The sequence below is a fragment of the Apteryx rowi genome, unplaced genomic scaffold (assembly GCF_003343035.1).
Source record: "Apteryx rowi isolate R43461 unplaced genomic scaffold, aptRow1 scaffold_1720, whole genome shotgun sequence".
NCBI lineage: Eukaryota > Metazoa > Chordata > Aves > Apterygiformes > Apterygidae > Apteryx > Apteryx rowi.
Window position 1 is genome coordinate 203 of NW_020447998.1, and position 18635 is coordinate 18837.

Consider the following 18635-nt stretch of genomic DNA (forward strand, 5'->3'; position numbering starts at 1 on the left):
TCAGTGGTGCCCAGTGACAGGACGCGAGGCGATGGGCACAAACTGAAACACAGACGCTTCCATCTGAACATGAGGAGAAACTTTTTCACTGTGAGGGTGACAGAGCACTGGAACAGGTTGCCCAGAGAGGTTGTGGAGTCTCCTTCTCTGGAGATATTCAAAACACGCCTGGACGTGATCCTGTGCAACATGCTCTAGGTGACCCTGCTTGAGCAGGAGGGTTGGACTAGATGATCTCCAGAGGTCCCTTCCAACCTCAGCGATTCTGTGATTCATGGGCTGATTGCCCTCCTGCGATGTGCCTGGGAGCAGCCAGGGCAGGGTGTTATTCACTTTCTCCACCTGCCGTTGTTCCTCCGTGCTCCTTTGTGTGAGTGGAGACAAGCTTCCTATTGCATAACCTGATATCTGTGGTCACGTATGATTTCTGTGATATGGTCTGGTCCTAGACACAAAATGATCTCCACCTGAGAAGACAGACTCTCAAACACAATTAGAGGAGTAGGTCATAATTTTACTCCACCTTAAATCCCACAACCTGCAGCCTTTTCCCCTCGTTTTCACGCATAATTATATCAAAGCTAAAAACAGAGTAGTGTGTAAAACCAGTATAGTTCTTAATGCCAGCATCTGATTAATGGTCTCACCCTTTCTGATTTGGCTCCTGAAATAGCAGCGATTTGGTAGATTATCTTGTATCTTCTTTCTATTTTAAGGAAGCTATTTATATCGTTGAAACTTTCAGGTTTGTAAATCAGCCTCTAAGCAGATTAAAATTTATAATTGGCTTCTGGAAAGTTAGGTCCCTCGCTCAACTGAGACTACTGTTGAATGTGGAGAGGAACAGATGGGCAGTGCTGCAAGAGCAGCAGGAGGAGGAGGATCGGTCCTGAAGTGTTCTTCCTTCCGACCATCTGTACACATGGGGAACAACAGCAGCTCCACAGTGGATGACTTGCAGACTGTTGAGATCCACCACTGGTACAAGAAGTTCATGACGGAATGTCCTTCTGGACAGCTGACCGAGCATGAATTTAAACAATTCTTTGGGCTTCGAGGGCTGGATCCGGAGGCCAATGAGTACATTGAGCAGATGTTCCGCACGTTTGATATGAATAAGGTGAGTTCTCCAGCAAGGAAATTGTGCCTTGTATGGCTTATGAGGAAACCAGCTCTTGCAACTGCTGGCGTCCTTGGTTTTCTCTTACAAACCCTGGTGTGGAAAGTTGTTGAGGGACACCAATATAAAGTAGCTAAATGCAGGGACAAATTAATGTGCGTAGATAATAACAGAGATAACATAACCATAGGCAATAACGCTTCGTCCTCTAAATGCTTTCTGCAAGTTCATCACTGAATTTTGAGAATCCTTTATTATGTATTAATTGACTTAGCCTTGCTTGGTTAGCAAAATGCTAGTGAAAGAAGATGAGGTTGGGATCTAGAGCTTTTTTAAGCCTTTTATTATTCTTCAAAAATGAACCTGTATTAGGTATTAGAGAATACAGAAACCAAATTAAATAGAAATATTTATAACATTTGCAGAGGAAGTCATTTCCAGGTACTTGGCAGCTGAAATTAATCTTGCTTGGGTAGACAATCTATACGGCTCTCCTCAGTAGTAGGAGGTATAGCATATAGCAGCAGTTAGGAAGCAGGTAGTATCACTCGCTGTGACAGGCAACCTCTTGCTGTCTCTAATGTAAGCTACAGTATCCCCCTTAGTACCTTTAAGGAGGACATGCCTCTCACTTCTGCCTGTTTTTATCCACGTATACGTAAGCCTGTGCTTGCAGGTCTGTAATGTGAATGGCAGATAAATTTGGTCTTACGACAGCCTCGGAAAATTCAGCTTTGGTCTCTGCTCCAAGGTTCTGAAACCAGAAGGAGCCTCTGTCTGTGAGTCGAGGAGGACAAGTGATGTGGGTAGGAAATCACAGGGTCATTTGGACAACACATGAGAAGGTGTAAAGAGTTAAGGAATGCTAATGAATATTACAGAACGTTTAAAGGTAAGAGAGGAGCACCCAGGCTCCATTAGGGTAGCTGAGGTCTTGTGAGGGATGTAATGACTGCAAATCTCAAAGATTCTTCCTCTCCCTAAAGTTCTCAGTCCACAACTTTGCCCAGGATGATGATAGTCGCAAAAAGCAAAGTTTTACAAGTTAAACCAAAATGTTTACATTGTTTGGAGAAGATTTTCCTTTCTCTCTGTCATTTTTTGAGGTATTTAAGGACTTTAAAATTTGTTCAAGGCTGTAATGCATTTCAAAGTGCTTGTGTGAGCTTCAGGTTATGCAGTAAACGATGCCTTAAGACACCTCTCAAATTCAGATCTGTTCACACTAAGATAAAAAGCTGATCTATCAAATAAAGCAGGAATAATCTCGAGAGGAATGAAGTAAGAGCAGGGCAGCCAGAGGAGGTGGACCTACATCAGTTAATTTTAGCCTGTTAATAGTTAGCCACTTAATCTCAGCTCCTTTTATAATCAACGGCAAGGAACAAGAGCACCCAGAGGAAGAGTCACCCTGCAGTAATATAGGTGTCTAAGACGGGTAGGATCATCTGCCCTCTGGACCTTCAGATTCTGAGAACTCTGCTGAGGGCAAAGAGGATAATTTTTCAATAGTTATTTTATAAATTGCCATCATGCCCCTCCTTTCCAAGTTTAAAGCTGTTTGTCTGTATTTTCTGGTACTTTGCTCACCCTAATTATGAAAAATCTCACATAGTGGGAGTACTGCTGTGATCCTGAAAAAGATATTCTAAAATACTGTGATCCTTGCTGTCCAATAGTAGTGCTCTGCTAGTCCACCTACCTTTGCCTTTTACATATGTTTCAGAAAGGCATCTGATCTTGTTTGAATTCCTCAACAAATGAAAGTTTAATTGTTTTCCTTTGTGATTTGTTAAAGTAGTTATTCAGAATCATCAAAGGACATATGTACTTTATCTGTCATTTCTATTTATCTGCTTTAGATTTAAGTCAATACTAAGTCTTTTCCCCTAGATTATGAGTCTTTAGTATCTAGCATTTTTCTTGCAAAGGAAACAAGAGCTTCTTGAGTTTCTTCATAAATTCAATAAATTAAAGGTTTAAAAAAACAAATACAGAACATTTTCTCCAGCTGTCAAATCATATTCCATGCCTTTAAAAAATATTTTCAGTTACTCTTTTTTAGAGAATGGAGAACAGACCTATGGCTTATTAAAAGAGCAGTACTTTCCCACAGAGACAAAACAGGCTAGCAGAGAAAACCTAAGGTGGAGCGATCTTCCGCTTTTCTTGCAGCCAGGGCTCTGGACCAGTTTTCTTCCCTAAAAGGCCCTCGTCAGTCAGCTCTGGTGGGCAGAGAAGGAGGGGTCATCCACACGGCCATGCGAGTGACAGGTTTCACTTCTGCAAGTGGCGAGCACAGAGTGTTCTAGCCATGCAATAGATCAGAACTACAGAAATCCAGGTGTTCTGGAGATCTTAAAGGTAGCCAAAATATAGTGTGTGCATGCTAAACAGGTGAACACGCCATTTCCAAGCTTTTCCCCAAAGCCAAGCCTCTGTGCCATGTATTTTGAAGGAGGACTAGTTATATCTCTTCCAGCTGTGAATCCAAAGAGCAATAAGGTAAAGTAGTTCTAGAGTCACAACTCCCTCACTTTGTTCCTGTCACAATTTGGTTTTCATTTTCCCACAGGATGGATATATTGACTTCATGGAATATGTGGCTGCTCTCAGCCTCGTTCTCCGTGGGAAGATGGAACAGAAATTGCGGTGGTATTTCAAGCTCTATGATGTGGACGGCAATGGCTGCATTGATCGACATGAATTACTCAACATCATTAAGGTGAGTCTCCAGGGGTCTGCGTTCCTTCCTCTTTCTTTAAAGACAAATCCCATCTCACAGGTGAGACTTTCTCTATTTCCCACATAGATGATCATGGATGATACCTGCCATAACATCATTTTTCCCTTTTAGCAGGTTTCTCCACAGTCACATGGTTCAGTCAGCAGGCTTGACAGACTTTTCTCTACCACCATAGCATACACTACAGCATAGATAATTCCATAAAATTGTTTTACTTGTCCAGGACCTAACCTGAACTTTCCAAGATTTCGGACTCCATGACTGTCAGTTGCAGTCTCTGCAATGTGTCCTTCGTAGTCCTGCCATATGCTCCAGAAGTTTCCTTTCTCCCATGTGAATAGTAATTGGATATTTAGCTCCCACTTTGCTTTTTAGAATCTGTTCCTAAATGTCAATGTAATGATACATTTCTCACTCTGCTAAATAGGTTGCAGAAGTATGACTGCCAGTAGAAAAGACTGAGTGCAAATAACTGTTATGGGAGATGTTGGAATTACAGACATAAATAGGACTGTATGAATATCTCAGAATGACTTATTCTGGAAGGTCAGATTACTCCACAGACACTGGAAAACTACAAGAATGCAGGAAAGATTCAATGACCCTAAATAATTTGCTTTTCTGAATAAGAAAGGTCAGAAAATGGATTTGATAAAGATTTGAAGTCTGAGTTGTCCACAAATAAAACCACTAATAAGACTGTAGCAATGGAGTCCTCATGTGGATATGAATGTCAGTGCTGGGCATTGAAAGAAATCAGAGACAAAAAAAGTCAATAATAACTGTAATAATATGCAGCCTTTGACAAATGACTTGTGAAAGAAATAGTCAGGCATCACAGTGCAGCAACAGATAGTAACTGTTCAACACACGGAGCCCTTGAGAAACTAGTCCTGTGGGTCTCTTTTTGGGGGGCCTTGGGAAGGTGCTGAGCCAATACTAAGTTTTAGTAGAAGGGCATTTGAGAAAGTATGAACAAATTTATTAAATATCCAAAGATAAAAGCTAAAAAATTAATAGTCTTAGAATCAATATGATGGCTCTGGAATCACATATTTCATGGACATCCTTAAAAAAAGGAAAGAATTAGGCATGGAAAAGAAAACCCTGCCTATATAGTAATGAATAGGACAAATGGTAGTGAATAACACTTAAATATTCTTAAGCTGAAAATGAATCTCTAATGAGCTTTAGGGAGAAGCAGGACACACAGGAAGCAGCATATAAATTGAAAACAGGGAAAGCAAGCAGAGATGTGAGAAATAAATGACTACAGCATATAATGAAGGGATTATCAGGATGTCAAATAGAGAGAGTGTTTGATGGGATTATGGGGCTTAGTGGACCATAGGGTACTAGAAGAAGCCGTCAGAAGAACAAGGTAAGTAAGGAAATTAAATAGTGTCTTTGTATCATATTTAGCTCCAGAGGAATCTGGGAAGATGCACACAGAAAGTCTAGATTTCTGTTTTCCTTTGTTAACCAGTTCATGTGTAGACCAGTGTAAAAATGGATTAACATTTGCAATTACACTAAGTAATATGAATTGTTAGTCAGCGCGATTTTCTGTGGGGAGCGTGAGATCTCATAGGGCTTTGTCTTTTTTACCCAGTGCTTCATAGGTAAAACTGAAGGTTTTACCTTTAACCTGTTGGTTTCTGAAGGTGTGATTTATTCCATCTTTACTTCACACCTGGAAGATGATAGTCTAGTTTTAGATTTGGCTAGGTTCCACTGTTGTACGTGGATAAAAACGGGCACCTGTAGAGGCGTTCATGATACCTCTCTGAGAGTTCTCAGGGTGGAGCAAATCGCTCTCTGGAAATGTGCCTACTCGTTCAGTTTAAAGGAAACACGGATGGTCAGCTTAGACCTGTGGATCTGACTTGTAGATGGCTAAAGTTAGGTGAGTTTGATCTGGGAAAGTGGCCTGGATTCTGCTATTTCTATAGCGCATAAGCACTACCTGAGCAGATTTAGGGCAGTCCCTGAGGTTTTATTGCTCGTTCCTTGCTTCAGAACCATGCTCCCTTTGAAGCCTTCAGTGCCAGCTGTAAGGCCTCAGAATTTCTGCTCTGTTTTCCCACGGCGCTGGTGTGCTTTTGCATGAGAAGGGTGTCAGGTACGACTCTCACGTTCTGAATCTCCTCTGACAGGCTGCAGTGGAATCAGTCTGCTGCTCCAGGGCAGCCTCCCATTCTTGTTCTTTTTTTTTTTTTTAGGCTATTCGAGCTATCAATGGCGGCGACCATGAAACTAGTGCAGAAGAGTTCACCAATCGAGTCTTTAATAAAATTGATGTGAATGGAGATGGTAAGATTCCTATCTATGTCATCCAACTCAGTTGATCACTCAGTGCTACAGAAGAATACCCACATTTTCCTTTCTTGCTTGAACGTTATGCCTCTGCATTTTTTATTTGCTGGTGACATGAAGTCCCTCCCAGCAATCTATTCTCCATGAATTTTGCTGAGACACTTTTCTCCTTGCCTAGTACATAACCAGTCTGATAGGATTCGTTTTCTGGCACTAACTCTAAGCTATGTTTTGTCCATATGAGTTTTGTAGGGGTTTGGGGTTGGGTTTTTTTTTTGCCTTTTGGGATGTTTCTATGTAGCTTATGTCAGGGTTAGAAGTGGGAATGACAAACAGTTTCTCAGGTGGCCTCAGCTGCTCCTAAATCCTTCAGCAATTAGGAAAGGAGGCATTCTCATTTCAGGTGGAAGTTATGAGTTATTCTACTGGGTCTGCTCCAGGGTGTATGGCAGCCCCATTAGGTGCTGTGGACCAGTCAGCCAAAAGGTGCTGGATGCCACTGTAGTTATTGTAAGTCCCTGCGAGATATTTCTTTCCTGGTTACTTCACGCTCTCCTTACCTTCTGTTTTGCTCTTTTGTTATTCCAGCAACACTCTGCTGAGCTGCTTCCCTGCACAAGGGCTAGCCACAGTCATGTTTTTCTGCACTCCATGCCTATGTTTTCTGCTTTTTGTTCTCATGAGGCCTTCTTGGCCCAGGACAGAAAACCTTATTCTGCCTGGCACAGTTTCATTCTGTTACTTCTTTTAACAGGAAAACCAGCAGTTATGGAGGAGGCCTACCAGTAGGACAGGCTAGGCCAAAAAGAAGCAGGTTAATCCAGCAGTATTATGTAGGAAACTATGATTTCACTCCTTAGCCACATATTTTCTCTATTCTTTGTGATATACCCTTTGTAATGGAGTTGTGAGAAACCCCTGTCTTCAGAATAGCTAGACTCCTGTGATTTAACCCTTGCCTAGGAAAAATACGGAAGCCAGAGTTGCAGAGAGATCAGATAATGTAAGTTTCAGATAATGTAAAAAAACCTATCTGAGAACTTTTGGTAATTCAGAGCAGTGAATCTTTAGTGAACTGTCTCTAAAATTGGATTACAGTACTCCTTTTCCTGTTCTGATATCTTCTGTCTGTCTGACACAGGTGAACTTTCTCTGGATGAATTTGTGGAAGGAGCCAGGAAAGATGAGGAGTTCATGGAGGTTATGATGAAAAGTCTGGACCTGTCCCACATTGTGGCCATGATCAACAAACGCCGGCACAGCGTGTAAATCAAGCCAGGAGAAAATGGTGTGCCAACAGACAGAAGAATGTGCACACACAAAAAAAGAAAGGACAGTGTTCTTAAAAACGTACAAATTTTCCAAAAACTCGTATGTGAAAGTAGGAACAGAAAGATATTACTGCATGTGTGTATCTGAGTGTGTGTTCCTGTACAAATGCTGATACTCAGACACATACATGCAGAATTGGTTCAGAAAAACTGGATATGTGTGGCACTACTTGATTTAACTTCCTCAGATGCAAAGGCCAAGTTTCAAGGCACAAAATTCTTGCTTACTGTGTGCCCCAGATAATCAGTTTACAATGGGCTGAAGGTAACTTTATGAAGAGTGGTAGGAGAATTGGATGACGGAGTGTGAAAAATCTCTGATGTGGAAAAGAGCTTCAAATTGTTATCAATGTAGAGAGCTGTCAACAGAATGTAACTTCCACTAGTTTTGTCATAGTATTAGATCATAAACACCAGCAGGCTTGTTTGTACCTGATGTTTTCAGATCTGGCAGCCTGTATAGAAGCAGCTTTATTCATAAGATCTCAAAGAGCTGAAAGAAACACCAATTCATAAGGCTGACAGTGACTGTTCTGTTCCCTGCTACACCGGTCRCTAATGCTCCTGTTTCAGCTTTCTGTGACCAGAGAACTCTTTACCAAATAAGCAGTTTAGGAGCAGCTTCAATAGCTACAGAAAATATGCTACTGTTTCCTAAGGCAGAATAATTATTTGAAACATCAAGTCTTTTTAACACTCCTTCTCCTACTGCTCTGCTCTCATACAACTGAGTAAATGATGTATGTGGAGATGACCCTAAGTATTGCTGTTTCACCCATTCTCCATTGGTCTCTCTTTTTTATTCTTCAGAAGAAAAGCTAAGAAGCAAAAGAAACAACTCAGCACACTAATTTGTGAATTCTGCTGATCATATGATTTCTGAAGTGAAGCTGGTACTCTAGATCCTGCCACAAATGGCTGTGTGTCTTTGTACTCGATGGGAAGAGTGACATAGCATGGATAGAAACTAAGAAAACTGTGTCTTGTTCACTAGCTGTAGCTAAGGTCCCAAGAATCAGAGGCTCTTATGAATCTGGAAAGAGAGCGCCAGAGAGTAAGAAGAATGCAGGAAAAGTTCAGCAGAGTGCTTATACCATAGTTGGGCATGTTTTTCCTGTGCAGGAGGAAGAACTTGGGGACCTAAAAAAGATGACTTTAGACATTTGGAGTGGGATTATTCTTGTTTATATTTAGGCTTCAGTGATGGAAGCATGTATTTTGAGCAAAGAGTCTAGGCTTTCATTAAAGTCAAGGGAGATCTAGTCTGCATTGTCACTGGCACTTGAGAGAGTGGTTGATGTTATTTAGAGTAGATGCCAACATTTTGCCAGAGGAATCACACTCTAGATCCCACTGACTGTGCTGGCTAGATCTCCATGGACTGTAATGGGAGCCTAGACACCAAGTACACGTGTACACATCTGCAATCTTAAAGCTGCTGAGAGGAGTCACAACCTGGGTATTGGCAAACATTGCTCAGTTCTCCAGAGGATTATTACTAGCGTATGCTGACAGATTGTGCTGTCCCTTGGGACTGGGGAAGGCAGAGCTTTTCTCTCTTAGACTCCGCTGTACCTGTCCTGTGCCTGTTACAAGTCATAACTCTCTTGCAGCTTTGTGGATCAGCTAAATGTAAAACAGTGTTTGTGGTATCATCTGGCACAGAGAGAAAAATCTAATTTTAGCTTTTAGGAAAGTAAAGAGCTTTCCTAAGTGCAGCTGATGTGCTAAGAAAGTCACCAAGTAGTTGCAGCTGCCTGCAGTGTTGTGACAAGCTGCTGTACGGAATCTTCTTGACGTAAATCAAAGCAGAGGTGCATGGACACACTACGTTCTCAGCAGTAATCCCAAGTATGTGTAAGGAAGGTTTTGGGTGTTTTTTTTAATACATGTTATAGCAAACTGCTACTTCCTTAGCCATCATGGCTGATGATGCTGGAACATGTTCCAGCTAAAATGCAGTCATGACATTTGTAATGGGCAAAAAATGCATTATGCTGTCACTGCGGTGAGCTGCTGTTTTGTTCTTAATGTTTCTGTTCTTCTGCTATTGGATGATTTCACTGCTTTCTGGCTCTACAGCCAGAGCGTTCTTCGAGAGACCAAGCTGACAGTGCATGTGCCTTTATCACAAGCTATGGGAAGGGACTGTGGGGAGCGCGTGGGTAGGAAATCCCTGTAAAAGGGGAAGATATTTTTTTTTTGAACTATTTGGCTTTCTTTGTACAGTTAAGAATAAAACATGTTAAACCAACCTATCTTGGGACTGTTCCCTTTATTAGGAGAATTATGAGGAGGAGAATATAGCCTGGGGCTAGGGTTTGGATTCAGATTAGGGTTAGGGCAAGGTTTGGAGTTAGGGGTTTAAAATTAGGAAACAGGGCTAGGATGGGGGGGGGGCTGAAGTCAGCATTTGGAATTGGGTCAAGGGTTAGGGTTCAGGTTGGGGTTAGGTTTAGGAGCTTGGGTTTGGGATCACATTCAGGTTTGTGATTTGGGCTAGAGTTGGTAGTTAGGGGTTAGGAATTAGAGTTCAGACTAGGATTTAGGAATTTGGTTGGGGGGTAGTGGTTAGAGTTTGGATTAGGATTTATAGAGTTAGGATTAGGATTTGAAGTTGGGATTAAGGGCTAGGGGTTATGTTAGAGGTTCAGGTACCGAGAAGCAGAGGGGGCTTAGGAAGTGACAGCTGTCTGTAGGAGCTGTGCCAGTACTGGTTGGAGCCCGAGAGCCACACCAAAGAGCTGATGGTGCTGGAGCAGTTCCTGAGCATCCTGTCCCAGGAGGTGCGGTGCTGGGTGAGGAAATGCAGCCCTGGGACCTGTGCCAAGGCCATGGCCCTTGCCAAGGGCTGGGTGTTGGCACATGGGAGCTGCAGGTGGGCAAGGACTTGTGCAGCAAGGGTGGGAGATGAGGCCTCCTGCTCGTGTAATGGATTGGGGACATGCCCTGCGATTGTGGGTTGGTAGAGTGATGGGGTGTCCCACGAGCCTTTGAATTCTTTTGCCCGTGTCCCCTTCYTCGGGTTAACATGTGACGATGGCGGAAGAACCCGGTGTGGAGGACTTGTCCAATCCTGAAGCATCATGGAAAAATTCTGCCTCGCATCCAGTCACAGGGCAGGGTGATGCTGACCCACATTCCCTGTACATTCGCTGGAAATGGGCTTTAAACATCCTTCAGATCAAGATTGGAATCTTCAGCTCAGATTCCTTCTCCCTAACCCCTTGAGCACTGAATGGATTTCCTCTCCTGTCCTTTGCAGGAGACTTCCTCCACCAGCAAGGATGGGTTGGGAGAAGACATGTGGGGAGCTGCCTGACCAGGCAGGAAGCAAAAGGGAACGCAGCTGCCGAAACATCGGGGAACCTTGTCTCAGCTAGCCGCGGCCGCCATCACCGCTGCCCTCACGTGGCCGCGCCGCAGGAGGCCGCCGGCGCATGCGCAGTGTGCCGACGTGCCGCCTGCCGCCCGCTGGAGCACGGGGCGGACCCACGGCCAGGCGGCTCGCGCGTGCGCGGTTTGCCACCTCCCCCTCGCCCCGCCCCCGCCCCCCTCGCCCCGCCCCTCCCGCGCGGGTGGTGGGTGGCGCGTGCGCTGTGACCGGAGCGGCATGGCGGCGCACGGCGGGCAGGTCCGTCCCTCAGCCATGGGCGGCGAAGACCGGGGCTGTCTGGCGCTGAGGGCGGGAGGTTATCGGTCTGGAGGCGGAGGAGCGGGGACGGGCGGGGGGGGAATGGCTCGTGGTTTGGCTTCCCCTGTTCCCTCCTCTCGCCTTCAGGTCCCGGCTTCCTGCTCAGCGCGGGCCGGCGCCTGCGCTCGTCTCTGCGGCTGCGGCCACCCTGGAGCTGCGAGGAGGCAGACGGGCCCTGCGGCAGGGTTTTGGCATGGCATCGCGGGGAGGATGGCTGGGGCGCGTGCCTGGCACTGCTGGTAGGTTTAAAACCTATGAACCCCGTACGGATTTAAGACTATTTTGAGTAAGGCGCAATTAGTGCAGTGCCAGGTTAATTACTTGAGAAGTGTAACTGAGGAAAGGAGAAGATGATGGAAAAAAGACACCCCCCGGGGCTGCTGAGGCCACCTCTGCCCCCAGGCACTGACTGTGGGGGCCACCCAACAAGAGCGACGACTCTTTGGCTGACTGAGCCTCCCTGAGTCCTGTTCATGCAGATCAACTGCCACAAAGCCACGGGGTTCCCCAATCCCATACATGGTGCTGGGTTCCGCATTGCCTCCAACTTCTCCCCAGGCACCCATGTGCTGTACCAGGATCTGAATGTCTTCAGCTCTGGTGCCGCAGCCTGATGCCAGACTCCGGGGTCCCCCAAAACCTTCTCTGGCTCCTCTGTGGTCACTCATGGCTCCTCCTGTTATGCCGGCAGCTATGTGTAGCACCCAGGCACACTCAACAGTTCTTTAGGATGGGACCCCCATCCTGACCCCTGCCTACAACCCCCCTTCTTCCACCACACAAACTTTCTCCTTTACTTAGAGCCCTGTTGAATGCTCCCCAAAACCAGCCCCCCAAAAGCCCCCTAACAAATCCTGCTCCAAAGCCCCTAGTGACCCCTAAACCCTGACCCAAAAGACCCCAGAATGCTTCCAGACTTTGTCCTAACGTTGTTCATGACCAAAGAACCTCCCACAAACCCTGTCCCAAAGCCCCACACAACACCAGTATCACTTCCGAGTCAYGCCCCAGCACACCCAGTACCACCCCAACACCTTGCCCAGCAGCGGCAAGCTAGCCCCTGAATACTCTAGCAGAGATGTCATTAGAATCACTTAGGGTAAACACTGAGGCCCAGCTGGGTGGCTCTGCAACCATCTCGGCTCCAACACCATCACCACTGGATGTCGATGAGGCTCCTGCCAGGCTCAGACCACACTGGGATCCTCCTTGCCACCTGAAATAAGACCGCAGCAACCCCACAGACATGAAACACCCCTAAACCCTGTGCCAGGGTCCCCAGGTCTGGTCCCAAAGCTCCCTCTGACCTGAAGTGTTGTGTGAGCAGTCATCTGCTATCATTAATAGCAGCTTGGTTTTCTTTATGACAGCAGGTGAATTTATAAAAAGGTATTCTGATAAATGTGAGGTTGGATCTGTGTCTCCACCTTGACTCAGTCCTCTTTTAGAGAAAAGAGAATTTACTCTGTCTTTTGGTGAAGAATGTGGTGGGTGATTGCATTGATGACAACCATATTTCTTTGCCTTTTTTTCTGAGCCATCTTCCAGAGCCATCTGTACGTGCAAGACAGCTCTCTCAATGTGGCCAGTCTGGGATAATAGCACTGTGCACAAAGCTTAAGGAGAATATTAAGAAAAAAATTGAAGGTAAAGAGTAGCCTAAAAAAAGGGGAGTTCAGGAAAAGCCAAAGAGAACGCTGATGGGCTATGAGAAGCCTCAACCATGCTGCAGGAAACAGCATAGGTTTTAGGCAAGTTGTCGGGGAAAGAGGAATGTGTTACTCCAGCCCATAGGACAATGGGTGTTTTTAATTACTAGCTTTAATTGTCAAAACTATTGTAAAAGCAGAAGGGACTAGCAGTGTGGCACAGCAGATTATACAGCATATGTAAAGTTAAAAAAAATAAACAAAAATAACAAAACAACAAAATAAAACCAAAAAGAAATAGTTTAGACTTAACTAATAGTTGAATGTAGCTTTGAGTAGTGTGAAGAGAAATGGTTCCATCGATCACGCTAAAAGCCCTGGAGAAGTGGTCTGAAAATCTGATACCCTCATGGCCTCGTCAGTCTTTCTGGTTTGTTTTGCAGGGTAATCCTCCAAAGGAGAAAAACTTGAAGAGCTAGACCTAGTGATCCAGTCATTCATTTCAGTCGTCATCTTTAAAGCAAGTGTCCCAAGTATAGAAGAAACCTAGGAGAGGTATTGAAAAGGTAATAGGATTGAAACAGAGGAAAGCAAATTAAGTGCTCTCACTCTTCCATATAGTTAAAGGTTGAGAGCGTTGTTGGTTAAATGTGCATACAAGGGTTTGAGATAAAATACTGAACAGTACAATAATATTGAACCAGAATAAAAATAATGTTTCATGGAAGATGGAGTAGGTAAGTATTAGGTGATGCTCCCGTCTGTCTAATAACCAAAGCTTAACTGCTGTATGTAATTTTTCCAGAAAGTTTACCCTGTAATGTATAATGGCAAGTGATGCATAAGAAAAAAGAAAGAGAACATGTTGAAGAGAAAAATAACATGCATAAATTTAACAGTGTCTCATTAAAAATAACACACAAAGTTTATCTGTTTGTTATAGAGATAGAACCAATCGTAGCAAATGCTGGCAAGGAAGATGAGCGAGTAGGTTTTTGTGATTAATACCTAATGAACTGGATGAAACAGTACTGCAGAAGGAGGTGTTCTGGCCTGGGTAACTAAGGTAACTCTTGATAACAGTTGTTTGTTATTTCTGTTTCCTGGGGCATCACTGGACGCTAAGTAATCCATTCCTACCCTGTGGATATTGTTTACTGTATCTGGCTTAGTTCTGCTTTGGTTGTTTCTGTTTTATATTATTATCATATGTGCATGTGTGAAAAGGGAAAGATGTAATACTTACTTTTTAGATTAATTGCCGTGGCTAAAGTTGAAGAGACCATAAAAATGTATTGAACCGCAAGCAGTCTCCACCTCCAAACAAGAGAAGCCCTGTTCTTCCTGGTGAGGAAGGATCATTATTAATAGTGGACCAGGATCATCCATCACCAACATCTAATGCAAGCTCTGTATGTGTAACAAAAAGTGCACTACATGCATAAAGTTGCACACGCACAAATACGTACATCTATGAAGCATTATATTTTAAGAGCTATAAGACACCAAGTTATTATCTTAAGTGAATGATAGTCAAGTGACCAAGCTGCCCAGCTCTCCATCCTTCAGTTACTCTCTTCCACTCCCTGTCCCCCTGTCTGGCCATCTGCCCATCTGTCTGGCCTGCCATGCCTCTCCTCTTTCTTTCCCTCTGTCCAGCTCCCCATCTCTCTGTCTGGGTCTGCAGCCTTCTCTTCCGCTCCCCATCCCTCTCTGCCACTCCCTGTTCCTCTGTCCAGCTTTTCATCCTTCTCTTTCTCTCCCCATTGCTCTGTCTGGCCCCCTGTCCATCTTTTACTTTTTTCCATCCCTCTGTCCATCCGTACTTCCCTCTGTCTACTTCCCCAGCCCTCTTTTCACATCCTCTGCTCCCCATTCCTCTGACTGGCTTCCCATCACTGTATCTGGCTCTCCATCCTCCTGTCTCTCCCTGTCACACTCCCCAGCCTGCTGTCCCTCTGCTTCTTTCACCATCCCTCTGTTGCCTCTCCATACCTCTCTTTCCCTTTCCTTCTCTCTCTCCACATCTCCAGTCTTTTACTTCTTTTTCCATCCCTCTCTTCTGTTGCCCATCCCTTTGTCTGCCTCTGCCTCCCTCTCTTTTCCTTTCCATCTCTCTATCCACCTTCCCATCCTTCTCTTCCGCTCCCTGCCCCTCTGTCCCATTTCCATCCTTTTCTTTCACTCCCTGTCACTCTGTCTCTCTCCCTGTCCATCTGTTTGTCTCCCCATCCCTCTCTCTACTTCTTTCTTTTTCCTTTCCATCCCTCTGTCTCTCCATCCTTCTAGCTCCCCGTTCTCCTGTCAAGCTCCGTCTCCCTCTTTTCCTCTATTTATTCTTCTGTCCACTTTTACATCCCTCTTTTTCTCTCCTGCTGTGTCCAGGTCTCCAGCCTTCTCTTTCTTTCTCCATCCCTCTGTCAAGCTCTCTATCCCTCTTTTCCTTTCTTCTGCTCCCCCTCCCTTTGTCTGGCTCCTTGCCCCTCTGTGCACCTGAAGGTCTGTCATTCCTTGTGTTTTGTCTGGTTTTGCAGGTGCCAAGAGGTGGTTGGCGCTCATCAGAGGTGATCAGCAGCGCCCAGAGGGTCCCTTCGATCTGCCTGGTTCGGGTCATGTCAGACACCTCTGCATGCCGAAGCCCGGGGCTGTGGATGTGCAGGCGGGGAGCACAAATGGGCCAGAGACACTGCTGGGGATGTGGCTGACAGTGAAGAGGCTCCTGGGGAAGGTGTCACGGAGGCGGAGATCAGCAGAGTACTCGGATGTTAGCACAGGTGCTTGCGGTAAGGCAGTCTGGAGCTGCTGCTGTGGTCTGTCCTCGTCGGCACATCCGTTGCCGTGTCTTGTCCGCTTGTGCATGGACAGGGCTGCTGTACAGTGCAGCTTGAATCAAGATTGTGACACTGGCACGGAGCGCAATTTGGTGTCTGATCTGTCTTTGTGTAAACTGGGGTCTTCCCTGCATCAGCCTCGCTCTGCTCCTCTTTCTCCTGTCTAGCAGCAGCCTGCTCTCGGCTGCTTTCTGGTGTGCTCTCGTGTCGCAGGGCTTTCCAGCAGCGTCTGTTTAACGTGGGGCGCTTGTGCTGTCTGTTAGGCCTCTAAGCAAGAGCGAAACCCTGCTTCTGTCGTTGTTCAGGACAGAGTCACTTCCCCATTAGCTCAGCCGTTCTGCTGTTTGGAGTTTTTGGAGGCCTTAGTTTTTATCTTGTCTTGGCTAGACGCTGCTCTCTGAGCGGTCTGGAGGTGACTGAAAACTCTGGGGGCCACGGCTGTTCTGTGGCTGTGTTTTCTGTGGGAGAAGGGCGAGGGCTGTGCTGAGGGGAGAAGCGCAGGTGGGGGCGAGAGACAGAGGGCTGGAGAGGTGGCACAGGGCTGGCTGCCTGCCTTGCTGCCCGGTGGGTGAGAGTGGCGTTGCTGGTGACAGCACGCTGAGTGGGCAGCGCTCCGGAACACAGTGGTGGAGCGTCACTTGGGAGTCTGAAAGGTCTTGGCTTTCCTTCTTCTGCCTGTGATGACTGAGAGGGAGGGTAGGTGGGATGGGACTGCTTGTTCCTCCTTTCTGTGTTGGGGGTGTGTGTTTTGGTGCCAAGGAAGCCGCTTCCAACATGGCAGTGTCTGTCCATGCCGCAGTTCCCCTGAGGAGCACCATCTGCTGAAGGCTGGAGGCAGCCGGGTGCCTGAGCAAGCCTGACTGTAATGAGGGCTGCTGTGACATCCTTGCGATGAAATGGAGCCAGAGGGAGCAGAGGGCCAGTCGTAATTGTGGGTGCAATTACAGGCCTTGGACTAGGGGACGGTTCTGGGAGGACTGTGCAGTCGCCTGGCCTCTCAGTGACTGTTCCGACCTCTTCACCGGCACTGAAGCGTAGTCTTGTGGTGGAAGGAGCGTTGTCACGGCTGGGAGCTCTGTGGAGATCTGCAGTTGGCCATGGAGGACGAGCTCCGACTTGCAGCGTGGACATAGTTAAGTCCTGGTGCTGCGTCGTATGTGAGGGGGGCTGGGGCATGGAAGGTGGTTTTGCCCTAGGTGGTTTCTGGTGGCACTGGTTGTGTACGTTTGCCCGTGGAGCTGAGAGAACCAAAATATTAATCATCTGTAATGCAGATGAATTAGTGCTTGCGGTGTTTCAGGTAGGTTCGGTGGAAGTGCAGCTTAGTGCAATCTTGTGGCGCGATTCTTGCATACGGTCACATTTACATGGTGGCTAAATTAAGTCTATATAGAACAGCTGAAACGTTTTTCTGATACATGTCTTCCTGTTCTGCTGCCCTTCCAAACGAGGGGGACACTTTAAGCTGTGGGCAAAAATTCCTTGACTTCTTTTTACAGTTTTCCTACTCGTATGTGCTTTTGTGTTTCTTGCTTAAAACAGGGTTCAGAGTTTTTCATTTACAGTTTATTGATTAGAAGGCTTTCCAATTCAAAGCGTGCTCCTTTTTGCAGAGATGCTGCCTACTGCCTACGATTTTTCCATACTTAAAGAGGTGATTCTCAGATCAGGCAACTTCTTCGCAGCGATGGCTATCTGGTGCTGCTTTCCCAAGACGGGAACGCCGTAGTTGCCCGTTTTTACAATTCAAGTCGTCATCTCCTCGGTCACAAAAATCCCTTTGTCATCAGCTTGACGCGTGAATACGTGCTCCACGCGTAGCGTTTTGCAGCGCCTGCAGTTGAGGAACCTGCGTGCTGCTGTTTGTCGTTTTTATAGGTGCGTGTACACGAGCGGGCTCCTTGCAGAGCCGGGCTGTGCGCAGGCGCAGTCCTCCCGGTCCAGGGCGGTGAAGCTGCGGTTAACGGACTACGGTACATTGCAGTACCATGTGCTGCGGGAAGCTTTCCTAGACGTGACAGATTCACCTGGGCTTCTCGTAGCTCTCGAAAGTCTGATGTTTTATACGTTCTCGGTGCGTGTGTGTATGATTCTCCGTTCCGAGCTTTGTATGTTGGCGATCTSTTAATCGCAGTAGCCGATAATAGGAGGGACATCTGTCCTYGGGGAGAGAAGCGGAGCTTCTCTTATTTGGAGGGGGAGACAGCTTTAAATTGGATCCATTTCTCGCTTCTGCTCTCAGTTTGTTTACGATTTGCACTTGTCTCTACCTTCAGCTAGGGATATTCCTCTCAAAAGGAAGTATTGCACCTTTCCCTTTTCACGTGTGCGTCTGCGATACCAAAAGAGAACAAAAGCCGACAAAAGCGAGCCAAAGCAAAATACAGCTGAGGATATCCACAGTGGTAGAACGGATTCCTTCCGTGCTGCTCCTGGGAGGCAAAACTAACGAGCGACTGCTATTAATAGCGACTTTGYGATTCCTGCTAGAGCGCCTCCTCCCATCTTTCTGGGCTTTAAGGGTCCAGTTGGTAGCGTTTTTCCTTTTCTTTTTAATTTTTCGGCTTATCTCGTTAATCGGTAATTTGGCGGTCCTCCATTCGTGCGCGCTGATTTGATTTTGTATCTTCTCCATAAGCTGCCGTACAAAGTCTCCAGGTCCTGCTGTTTCTAAAGCCGGCTTTTTGCGTGCGTAAACTAAAGGTGGGATGAATTGCTGCTCTCGGTTCTGTGGATCACAGAGCGCGCTCTGCCAGGGGGCGTGTGGTGGTGGGCAACTGCGTTCCTCTGGGCTCTTCTCGGCCCAGTTATCTCGAGCGACGAATGTGAGACGTCAGTAACTTGCTAAATGCAGCCTTGCCCTCAAAAGTCCAAGGGACAGAATTAAGGTGCAAATAAGCCGTATTAAGATGCTGGTGTTGAAAGCTTTAAGGATTTCCCCACCGCCC

The 18635-nt window shown here is 46.1% G+C and overlaps 2 protein-coding genes across 4 annotated transcripts; both read left to right on the forward strand.

Annotated features, from left to right (window-relative positions):
* The first annotated feature begins 208 nt into the window (after nt 1-208).
* Nucleotides 209-9767, forward strand: LOC112963652 (guanylyl cyclase-activating protein 1-like). 3 transcript variants are annotated; one of them, XM_026060915.1, is made up of 5 exons: nt 209-1120; nt 3696-3845; nt 6089-6179; nt 7324-7470; nt 8324-9767. In XM_026060915.1, exons 1-4 carry the CDS (start codon nt 848-850, stop codon nt 7449-7451), a joined length of 642 nt encoding a protein of 213 aa, XP_025916700.1. In that variant the 5' UTR covers nt 209-847; the 3' UTR covers nt 7452-7470; nt 8324-9767. The 3 variants fall into 3 exon arrangements, with proteins under 3 accessions (XP_025916700.1, XP_025916699.1, XP_025916698.1); XM_026060914.1 differs by having other exon boundaries at nt 209-370; nt 803-1120; nt 7324-9767; XM_026060913.1 differs by having other exon boundaries at nt 7324-9767.
* Nucleotides 9768-14270: 4503 nt separating this feature from the next.
* On the forward strand, nt 14271-18624 carry LOC112963651. Its single transcript, XM_026060912.1, has 3 exons — nt 14271-14274; nt 14380-15639; nt 16487-18624. The coding sequence occupies exons 1-2, from the start codon at nt 14271-14273 to the stop codon at nt 15351-15353; spliced, it is 978 nt and encodes a 325-aa protein (XP_025916697.1). The 3' UTR covers nt 15354-15639; nt 16487-18624.
* Nucleotides 18625-18635: the final 11 nt, after the last annotated feature.

What these genes read in the sequence shown, in the direction of transcription:
- LOC112963652 (XM_026060913.1), top strand. Translation starts at nt 848, where the DNA reads ATGGGCAGTGCTGCAAGAGCAGCAGGAGGAGGAGGATCGGTCCTGAAG. An exon ending in GCACGTTTGATATGAATAAG is followed by an intron (nt 1,121 to 3,695) that starts GTGAGTTCTCCA and finishes ATTTTCCCACAG; the next exon opens with GATGGATATATTGACTTCAT. An exon ending in AATTACTCAACATCATTAAG is followed by an intron (nt 3,846 to 6,088) that starts GTGAGTCTCCAG and finishes TTTTTTTTTTAG; the next exon opens with GCTATTCGAGCTATCAATGG.